The sequence below is a fragment of the Cetorhinus maximus genome, chromosome 24 (assembly GCF_964194155.1).
Source record: "Cetorhinus maximus chromosome 24, sCetMax3.hap1.1, whole genome shotgun sequence".
NCBI classification, from domain to species: domain Eukaryota; kingdom Metazoa; phylum Chordata; class Chondrichthyes; order Lamniformes; family Cetorhinidae; genus Cetorhinus; species Cetorhinus maximus.
The window spans coordinates 19,035,970-19,047,188 of record NC_135902.1 but is presented as its reverse complement, the minus strand read 5'-3'; the positions used below and the strand labels follow the sequence as shown (position 1 = coordinate 19,047,188).

At 43.3% G+C, this 11,219-nt stretch overlaps 1 protein-coding gene across 1 annotated transcript; it reads left to right on the top strand.

Moving 5' to 3' along the window:
- Nucleotides 1–8,087: 8,087 nt before the first annotated feature.
- Nucleotides 8,088–8,644, top strand: LOC144699665 (small ribosomal subunit protein eS27). Its single transcript, XM_078570790.1, has one exon. The coding sequence runs from the start codon at nt 8,119–8,121 to the stop codon at nt 8,371–8,373; it is 255 nt and encodes an 84-aa protein (XP_078426916.1). The 5' UTR covers nt 8,088–8,118; the 3' UTR covers nt 8,374–8,644.
- The last annotated feature ends 2,575 nt before the right edge of the window (nt 8,645–11,219 follow it).

Here is an 11,219-nt window from a genome sequence, read left to right as displayed (position 1 = left end):
TCACTATTCTGAATTGCTATTTTGTTAAGGTGTTCTGGCAATCATTAAAGACCAGCATTTTAATTAACTTACCTTTACAACAATAATCTTCCCAGAACTAAACATTACCTCTAAAATATTAACATGAACCATGAACTAGCTATTCACAATACTTGCTACAGGCAGAATTTTAATGTTAGGCAAATAGGGCCAGTTTCCTTTGGAAATAGGTGGGTGGAAGTGTAATATCAAAATGACCCATCTCCTAACTTTTATCTATCCTTTACACTCTTCTCCACTCCTTGTCTTACTTCCTTCCCTCTTCTTCCATCTCCAGCAACTCCTCTCCTCTGCTTCTTCCCCGCTCTTTTTCTCGTCTCTTCCTTGTCTTCTGTTCTTCTGATATTCTCTTCTTGCCCCTTTCCTTCTCCTTTCCTGCTCTACCCTTCCCCCTCATCTCCCCTCTGTCTTCCCTTTCCAATTTCCCTTGTCCCACTTCTATATGACTCTCCCCTTGTCTCCATTGTCCCTTGGTTTCCACATCTCCCTGAGTCTTTTTCCCGCACCTCTGTTTCCATGTCTCCCTGAGTCATTTTTCCTAATGCTCTATTCTGAAGACTGACTATTTAAAAAAGTGATCCTGTACCAGCTCTGCCATTTCCTCTGATTCAATTACAGCATTGCTTGTGTCTGTCTTTATGAGCACACATTACTATGAGACATCTTTGACATGACCATTTTTACAAGGGCCAAATTTCTCCAACAAAATGTCATGTTGAGATAGAACACAAATTATTTCTTCAGTCTATAAAAACTGAGTTCAGCACATGGAAAGCGGACTTGCATAAGAAGGGCAGCAGCGGCAGCAGAGAGTCCCTTCAACCTGTATCTAGCTGTCAGAGCCGAAGTGTGATGTCAAAGGAAAACAGGTAGGTGATTGGTGGGCATCTCTTCCATGTCCCTTTTGATTGGCAAAGTGGTTTAAATCAGAAGACGTTATTACAGCTGAAGAGTACAGTTAAGAAATTCACTTTTAAAATATTTAACATCCAAATTAATTAATTAAATAGAATAAAGATGGCTGGGCAGGCGATGTGTTGCAGCTGTAGTATGTGGGTTCTGGTGGACGCCGGTGCGATCCCAGTGACCACATCTGCAGCAAGTGTTGGCTGCTCGAGGAACTTCGGCTGAGAGTTGATGAGCTGGATTCCAAGCCGCAGACACTGTGACACATCAGGGAGGAGGGAGTAACCTGGACATTGTGTTTCAGAAGACAGTCACACCTCTTAGATTAATTACATCAAATTTGGACCATGGTCAGGGTCAGGAGGGTGTGACTGCGAGTGAGGCAGGTATGGGGGATCCAAAATTTAACTTTAGAGGAGCCTCAGCCAATGCCCTTGTCCAATAGGTGTGAGGTTCTTGCTCCCAGAATGGATGAGGGCACAGATTACAGGAACGATGAGTGTACTGGCCACAGTGCCGTGGTGCAGAGCGCCATTCAAGTTGGGGGAGAAAAGAGAAATGTTGTCATAATAGGGGATAGCATAGTTAGGGGAATAGATAATGGTCTCCGCAGAAAAGACAGAGAGTCCCAAAGGCTGTGTTGCCTACCTGGTGCCAAGGTTAAGGACATGTCTTCTGGGCTGGAGAGGAACTTGCAGTGGGAGGGGAAGGATCCAGTTGTTGTGGTCCACGTAGGTACAAACGACATAGGTAGGACTAGGAAAGAGGTTCTGCTGAGGGACGATGAGCAGCTCAGGGCTAAATTAAAAAGCAGAACCATAAAGGTAATAATCTCTGGATTACTACCCAAGCCACATGCAAATTGGCTTAAGGTAAATAAGATTAGAGAGGTAAATGCGTAGCTCAAAGATCGGTGTGGGAGAAATGGGTTCCAATTTATGGGGCACTGGCACCAGTACTGGGGAAGGAGAGAACTGTTCCATTGGGACTGGTTTCATTTGAACCAAGCTGGGACCAGTGTCCTGGCGAATAGGACTTTAAACTAATTAGTCGGGGGGAGGGTTCAATTGAAGGGAAGTTTAAATAATCAAAAAAAATGAGAGAGCAGAGTTGCAGGATGGTGAAGAGGCAAATAGTAATCAAAGTGTGACAGGAAGGGACAGAAAATATAAGCAGAAGGGTGCAGCAGAAACTAGAACCAGAATGAGTAATAATGGCAATAAGTCAAAGCTTAAGGCTCTTTATCTGAATGCACGCAGCATTTGTAACAAGATATATGAGTTGATGGCACAAATAGAAAGAAAGAAATATGACTTAATAGCTATTTCAGAGACATGGTTGCAGGGTGACCAAGACTGGGAACTCAATATTCAAGGGTATTCAACATTCCAGAAAAAAAGGCAAAAAGGAAAAGGAGGTGGGGTAGCTTTATTAATAAAGGAAGGCATCAGTGGCGAGTAGTGATATAGGTGTAATAGATCGTGATGTGGAATCAGTTTGGGTGGAATCAAGGGATAACAAGGGAAATAAGTCATGGGTGGGAGTCGTCTATACACCCAAGAAGAGTTGCCTCACTGTAGGACAAAGTATAAATTGGAAAATAATGGAGGCATGTAAGAAGGGCGCTACAATTGTCATGGGTGATTTTAATCTGCATATTGACTGGACAAATCAAATTGCAGGGGTAACAAGGAAGATAAATTTGAAGAGCACATCAGGGATTGTTTCTTAGAGCAATACATTGCAAAACCTACCTGGGAACAGGCTGTTTTAAATCAAGTGATGTGTAATGAGGTGGGATTAATAAGAGATATCGTGGTTAAGGATCCTCTAGGGGCAGCGATCACAACATGGTAGAATTTCAAGTTCATTTGAAGGCGAGCAACTCGGGTCTCAAACCAATGTCCTCAACTTAAAAAAGGGCAATTACAGAGATTTGAAGAAAGAGTTGTTTAAAGCGGGCTGGGAAAATAGGCTAAGGGGAAAGTCAGTGGATTAGCAGTGGCAGACATAACGCTCAGAAAAAATTTATCCCGGTCAAAAAGAAGGACTTGATGAGAAGGATGAACCACCCATGGTTAACAAAGGTGGTTAAGAACATTATCCAATCAAAAACTAAGGCATACAAAGTGGCAAAAACTAGTGGTAGGCCAGCAGATTGGGATTTTTTTAGGAACCAGCAGTGGATGACTAAAAAGCTAATAAAGAGGGATTATGAAAGTAAATTAGCAAGAAATATAAAAACAAACAGCAAGAGCTTCTATGGGTATATAAAAAGAAAGAGAGCGGCTAAAGTGAGCGTGGGACTCTTGGAGGATGCGGCTGGAGAATTGATAACGGGAACAGGTAAATGGAAGATAATTTAAACCAATATTTTGCATCGGGCTTCACGGTGGAAGACACTATAAACATTCCAAAGATATCAGATAACCAAGGGGCTAATGGGAGGAAAGATCTTGTAACAGTGTCTATCACGAGGGACAAAGTATTTGACAAACTAATAGGATTAAAGGCAGACAAGTTGCCAGGACCTGATGGCCTGCATCCAAGGGTTTTAAAGGAAGTGGCTGCAGAGATAGTGGCGGCATTGGTCGAAATATTCCAGAACCCACTGGATTCCAGGAGGGTCCCAGCAGATTTGAAAACCACTAATGTGACACCCCTGTTCAAGAAGGGAGGGAAACAAAAAGCAGGAAACTATAGGCCAGTCAGCCTAACATCTGTTGTTGGGAAAATGCTAGAGTCCATTATTAAGGAAGAAATAGCAGGACATTTAGAAAAGTTTAACACAATCAAACAGAATCAATATGGTTTTGTGAAAGGGAAACAATGTTTGACAAATTTGCTAGAGTTCTTTGAGGATATAACGAACAGAGTTGATAAAAGGGAACCGGTAGATGTAGTTTATTTGGATTTCCAGAAGGCATTCGATAAGGTGGCACATAAAAGGTTATTGTACAAGATAGGAGCTCACGGTATTGGGGGTAATTAATTAGCATGGATTGAGTATTGGTTAACACACAGAAGACAGAGAGTCAAGATTAATGGGTCTTTTGCAGATTGGAAAGAAATAACTAGTTGAGTGCCACAAAGATCAGTCATAGGGCCTCAATTATTTACAATCTATATTAATGACTTGGAGGAGGTGGCAGAGTGTAATGTCATGAAGATATTAATGTATGGAATGTTATTGGAAATTATTTTAAATTGGACTTGTAGCAGGTTTTGTGTCTGTGGGTGTGAGTGTATGCTTCTTAATTGGATTAAAGCCAGCAAGTCTGGGTGCTTTGATGTATAGTAGTTTTGAGATGTTAAACAGCAAGGTAGAGGGGACATTTGCATTTTGTTGAATAACCCATTCAAAGACGGGGTGAAATCTCACACCTAGCTAGGAGACACCAAGCAATATGTTTATATTACTAATAAAATTGGTACTATGGAAGAGGTTTTATTGTTGGAAGTGATGGAGTTCAAAGGGCCTGGTGGTACAATGAGAATTTATATTCAAAGGGAAGGCTAGGTATATACAGAAAAGAGTTTTGTGTGTGTCGGTCAGAGGCACGTAATATCTATGCAGCCTGTAAGCCCTACAACTGTCTGCAAAGGAAACAAATTGAAAGGAACCTCATTTTGACCTCATAAGATAAAATGTGCTTTGCCTTGTGTCTGTTTAAGTCTATGGGTTATTATTGCCTTGGTGGAGATTTACCTAGGAGTGATTAATTTGGGGATTTGTTTAAAAGTTATTATGGTAGTAATTTGTAGACATGTGTATGTGTTTAATTCCTTGTTAAATTAATAAATGTTTAATTTAATTTATATAAAACCTCTGGAGGCTTGGTGATTTCATTTCTGAATTCAGAGCTGAATCTGAAACATACCAATTGAAAATATGGGTTATGACAGTTGTTTAAAGTTTGCCTCTGGGATTTTAAATATCTCAGTCTTTACCAACTGCTGCGTCATAACAGTAATGTATCCAAATTTACTGACAATACAAAAATAGGTGGGAGGGCATGTTGTGATGAGGACATAAGGAATCTGCAAGGGGATTTAGATGGGTTGAGTGAGTGGGCAAAAACTTGGCAGATGGAGTTTAATGTAGGAAAGTGTGAGGTCATGCACTTTGGTAAGAAGAATCAAAAGGCAGACTATTTAAATGGAGAGAGACTCCAAACAATTGCAGCACAGAGGGATCTGGGTGTTCTTGTGCATGAAACACAAAAAGTTAGCATGTAGGTGCAGCAAGTAATTAAGAAGGCAAATGGAATTTTGGCCTGTATTGCTAGGGGGTTGGAGTTTAAAAACATGGAAGTCTTGTTACAAATGTAAAGGGTGTTGGTGAGGCCGCACTTGGAGTACTGTGTACAGTTTTGGCCCCTGTATTTAAGAAAGGATATGCTGGCATTGGAGGCAGTTCAAAAGAGGTTCACTAGGCTGATTCCTGGGATGAAGGGGTTGACTTATCAAGAACAACTAAACAGGTTAGGCCTTTATTCATTAGAGTTTAGAAGAATGAGGGGTGATCTTATTGAAATGTACAAGATTCTGAGGGGGCTTGACAGGACGGATGTTGAGATGTTTGGTTCAAACATGGATAAAAGAGCTGAACTCCCAAGGTGAGGTGAGAGTGACAGCCCTTGACATCAAGGCAACATTTGACAGAGTGTGGCATCAAGGAGAACTAGTAAAAATGGAGTCAATGGGAATCAGGGGGAAAACTCTCCGCTGGTTAGAGTCATACCTAGCACAAAGGAAGATGGTTGTGGTTGTTGGAGGTCAGTCATCTCAGCTCCAAGACATCACTGCAGGAATTCCTCAGGGTAGTGTCGTAGGCCAAACCATCTTCAGCTGTTTCATCAATGACCTTCCTTCCATCATAAGGTCAGAAGTGGGGATGTTCGCTGATGATTGCACAATGTTCAGTACCATTCATGACTCCTCAGATACTGAAGCAGTCCATGTCCAAATGCAGCAAGACCTGAACAATATCCAGGCTTGGGCTGACAAGTGGCAAGTAACATTCACGCCACACAAGTGTCAGGCAATGACCATCTCCAATAAGAGAGAATCTAAACATCTCCCCTTGACATTCAATGGCATTACCATCACTGAACCCCCCACTATCAACACCCTGGGGATTACCATCGACCAAAAACGAACCTGGGCCAGCCATATAAATACTATGGCTACAAGAGCAGATCAGAGGCTGGGAATCCTGCGGCAAGCAACTCACCTTCTGACTCCCCAAAGCCTGTCCACCATCTACATGGCAGGTGCGTGATGGAATACTCCCCACTTGTCTGGATGAATGCAACTCCAATAACACTTAAGAAGCTGGACACCATCCAGGGCAAAGCAGCCCGCTTGACTGGCACCCCATCCACCACCTTCAACATTCACTCCATCCACCACTGATGCATTGTGGCAGCAGTGTGCACTATCTACAAGATGTACTGCAGCAACTCATCAAGGCTCCTTCGACAGCACCTTCCAAACCCATGGCCACTACCACTTAGAAGAACAAGGGCAACAGATAAATGAGAACACTACCACCTGGAAGTTCCCTTCCAAGTCACTCACCATCCTGACTTTGAAATATATCGCCATTCATTCACTGTCGCTGGGTCAAAATCCTGGAACCCCCTTCCTAACAGCACTGTGGGTCTGCCTTCACCACATGGACTGCAGCGATTCAAGAATGCAGCTCACCACCACCTTCTCAAGGGCAACTATGGATGGGCAATAAACGCTGGCCCAGCCAGCAAAGCCCACATCCCGTGAATGAATATAAAAAAAGATATTTCCACTAGTGGAGGAATCTCGAACTAGGGGACATAGTTACAGAATAAAGGGACACTCATTTAAAACTGAGATGCGAAGGAATTTCTTCTCTCAGAGGGTAGTGACTGTCTGGAATTCTCTACCCCAGAGAGTTGTGGAGGCTAGATCACTGAAAGTATTTAAAGAGGAGATAGATAGATTTTTGAAATATCAGGGAGTTGAGGGCTATGAGGAGCTGGCACAAAAGAGGAGTTGAGGCCTGGGGCAGATCAGCCATGATCTTATTGAATGGTGGGACAGGCAGAGGGGATGAATGGCCTACTCTGGCTTCTATTTCTTATATTCTTATGCTCTCCTTTTCCCTCCCTCCTTTCAAAACCCACTTGACCTGAAAATTGCCCTTGGTATTGGTTTGTCACGTATAACATGGCAGGAGGTCAAGCTTAGGCAGATTAAAGAAATTACTTGGTAATTCTCAACATATTAATAATAATGACACATTAGTTACCTGCATCTCTCAGAAGCCTGTGCTTCGATTACAGACCAAGACCATTCTTACTCTAGGAAGAATTAACATGGTCTTTTGACTCCAAGAAAGATGGACAAGCTGCTCACTCAACCTTGGCCTCAAATGGGGTCAGTGGACGTATGGGAGAATGCAGGGAATTTATGAGGAAACAATCTAGGCACAGCAGGCTGGTACAGATGGCAAAAAATGGGGCACTAGCAGAGTTTATAGGAACTACACAGAAGAGAATACTTAAAAGTCAAGCATAGAGGAACTCCACTGCAGATCAAAGGAATTCATGAATTTTGTAATCCGACTGAACATGTACTACTCACTAGGGAGTACAGCTCCTTCAAGTGTCTGTTCCACTATATTGATATTGCAACATTGCAGTGCAACAGAATAAAAAGAAATCCTGATAAACAGCAAATTAAGATGATGGCAGAGGGCCCCAAAAAGAGATAGATACTGCAACAATTGGAGCTTTCATAAAATGCAATTGATTGATTGTTGTTGTATTATATTGATTGATTGTTGTTGGGCAATGGTATCAAGGGATATAGCATTAAGGCATGTAAGTGGAATAGAGGAACTGATAAGCTATGATCTGATTGAATGTTGGAAAAAGTCCAAGGGGCTGAAAAACCTACCTCTCCCTATGTTCCTAAGCGGGTATAGCATAAGCAAAGAAAGCAGAAAGTGGCAAGGATGTTTTTGATATTGCACACTGCAATATTAAGGAGACAATGCGTAAGCCACCTAAATTATACCACTATTTTAACACAGATTTTAGTGCCTTCCATTAAAACAGATTGGTGATCCAGTTAGGTATGCTGTATGTTCAAACCTGGTAAAGCAACGCGAGCGAGTCCACGCTAAAGATGCCTCTGGCAAAAGATTTGTTGCATCCATCTCCCGAGGAGGAGAAGAGGAAACACAAGAAGAAGCGTCTGGTGCAAAGTCCCAACTCCTACTTCATGGATGTCAAGTGCCCTGGTTGCTACAAAATCACTACTGTGTTCAGCCACGCACAGACTGTAGTGCTGTGTGTCGGATGCTCCACTGTACTCTGCCAGCCCACTGGAGGAAAGGCCAGGTTAACAAAAGGCTGTTCCTTCAGAAGAAAGCAGCACTAAAAATGAAAGTTGGCATTTGAGGATGGCTGAGACTGCACACAGCCGGGCTTCTGGAGTCTGGCTGAGGGACACTGATTTGCTTCCTTGGGTTCTGGATGGCAGTATGGGAGAGATTTAACTGGGGGGAGGAGGGAGGGTGTCAGTGACCTGAAGCCTTGCTCATCTGTTGGATGAGCTTTTGTTTTTTTTGTGTTTTTTGGACCCTCTTGCTGGTATTGAGCTATTTGTTAGAATTGTCAAATAAAATGACATAATGTAAAAAAAAAATAAAGCAACCAAATAATCAGTGCCAACTGCACTCAGTTGCCAGCCTAATCCAACTTGAGCTGTTTAAAGAGAAACCAGAGGAAATCACATGGTCACCTTGAAGAATCCCAGTAACAGAAGCAATTGAACATATTTAGCGTTGAAACTGCTTTCTAACTAATGAAGAGAAAGAGAGACTTGGGATGCACAAAAATTTTTGAAGGTGACTGGACAAGTTGATAAAGCTGTTAAAAAAAACATATATGATCTTTGGCTTTATTAATAGAGGCGTAGAGTGCAAAAGCAAGGAAGTGATGCTAAACCTATCTAAAGCCCTGGTGAAGTCTTAATGTCAATTCCAGCACCATAGGATGATAAGGCATTAGAGAGGATGCAGAAGTGATTTACTAGAATGGTACAGGGGATACGGGACTTCAGATATCTGGAGAAACTGTAGATGTTGCTGTTGTTATCATTAGAGTGGAAAAGGTTAAGAGATGTCCAAAATCGTGAATGATTTTGATGAAGTAAATAAGGGGGAACTGTTTCCACTGGTTGAAGGATTGGTAATCAGAGGACACAGGTTTAATGAGATTGGCAAAAGAACCAGAGGTGACATGAGCAAAAAAAAACTATACAGCAGGAGGTTGTGATCTACAATGAACTGCCAGAAAGGAAGCAGGTCCAATAAAAACTTTAAAAAGACAATGGAATAACTACATGAAGATACAGAAATTTACAGGGCTTCAGGAAAAGAGCATGAATTGAGACTAATTGGATGGCCTCCCTCAGTGCCATGTAATTCTATGATTCTTATTTGTCCACATATTCTCATTGATATTGAGAGGAAAAGTAGGTATTGAAACATTATGGGTGGAATCGTCCCAGATTTGCGCTAAGTGTGGTGGTGAGTGTGAAAAAAGTAATTTTACCCGCGACCATAATGACGGGTTTTGACGCGATATTGTCCCATTCCTGGCACTTCTCACCTCATTAATATTATTAAATGGTGGAGCAGGCTCGAGGGGCTGAGTGGCCTACCCCTACTTCTAATTTGCATGTTGGTAGAACCAAAGAGGAAAAGCTTTTTTATGCAATGAATGGTTAGGATTTGGAATGCACAACCTGACAGAGTAGTGCAAGCATCAGTGGCCTTCTAAAAGGAACTGCATAAATACTTAATGGACAAAGAAATTGCAGCGATGTGGGGAAAGAGTGGTGGAGTGGAACTAATTGGTTTGCTCTTCGAAAGAGACGGTACAGATTTGATGGGCCTAAGGACCTCCTTCTGTGTTGTATTACACTGATATTTTTACAGCCTTGTCCCCATTGGAAACGCAGAATTTGCCGAAAGGGCAAACTTGATCAAACACTTCCTCAATCCTGGGCTGGCCTCCAAGGCTGGTTCGTCACTGTAGATCATATCAGGCAACAGGAAGTGACGGTTTTGGATGTAGATCCTACATGGGAACAGGATGGACTAATTGAACCGCAAGCAGGTGGGCTCGGATTTGCCCACCACGCCATGAACTCAGCGCTTCCTCGTTCCGGGTACCATATTTAAAGCGTACCAGAGCACAGCCTACTTCGTGTCTTCAGATCAGGACTGCTCCAGGCGACAGATGGCCCGAAAGCAAAGAAGACGACAGCCCCAAAATTTAGTGATGCCCCTCTAGGGCTGGACACCGTGGAAGGCCACTGCAATGTCCTCTACCCCCACACTGACCCTGGAGGTGTACCAGAGTCACCAATCCAGCCTGGGAGGCGATGGCAGTGGGGGTAAGCATCACAAGAGCACAGGAGAGGTCAGCCATCCGTTGCAGGAAGAGGATGAATGACCTCATCTGTTCCGCCAGGTTAAGTCAGCCATCTCACCACTCTCATCTCACACACTCAAACCCACATCCACAGGAATCTCACACCTCAAGAGACAACAGCACTAACTCCCACACACACCCTCACATCTTCATCAGGCTCATACCCTCTGGTATCGTGTCCTTGTCCCGTCCATGCCTCCGCTCACCATACAAACATTCCATGCAGTGCCATGCATCCCGCTCACACTCTCTCCATCTGTTTTCATGCAGGAGAAGCTCACTCACAACAGCAGGGAGAGGTCTCAGACCGGGGTGACCATCATTAGGCCCCTCACTGACTTTGAGGAGCATGCCATTGCGCTGACTGGTGAGGATGTGGACCACGCCTGCGGTGATGACAAGGTCAGCGGCAAATACCCACGTCAGGATCCTGCACCACATCATCCATCTCTCAACGCAACTGTGAGTGCTCTCTCTCCTGCCTTTGACTCTGCTGCCATGCACTAGTTATGTCTACTTTGGTTCACAGATAGCTCTGCCAAACGACCAACGACCTCAGCCAGCTAGTCCCACAGCTCTATCCATGACCTCACTTCTAGCCCAGAGGACATCTCCTCCATTGAAGAGCTGTAAATAAGCAGCCTAGAAGACCTATCACAGTGCTTACCCACACCCTCCACCAGTTCAGAGACATACACCTTGATGGGACCTACATCTAGAGCAGGCTTGGGTTCAAAATCTGGCGGTCACTGCACAGACACCTGTCTGCAGCAGGAAGAGGCA

Bases quoted from the DNA above. Each gene is read 5' to 3' on its own strand.
- LOC144699665 (XM_078570790.1), top strand. From the start codon at position 8,119: ATGCCTCTGGCAAAAGATTTGTTGCATCCATCTCCCGAGGAGGAGAAG.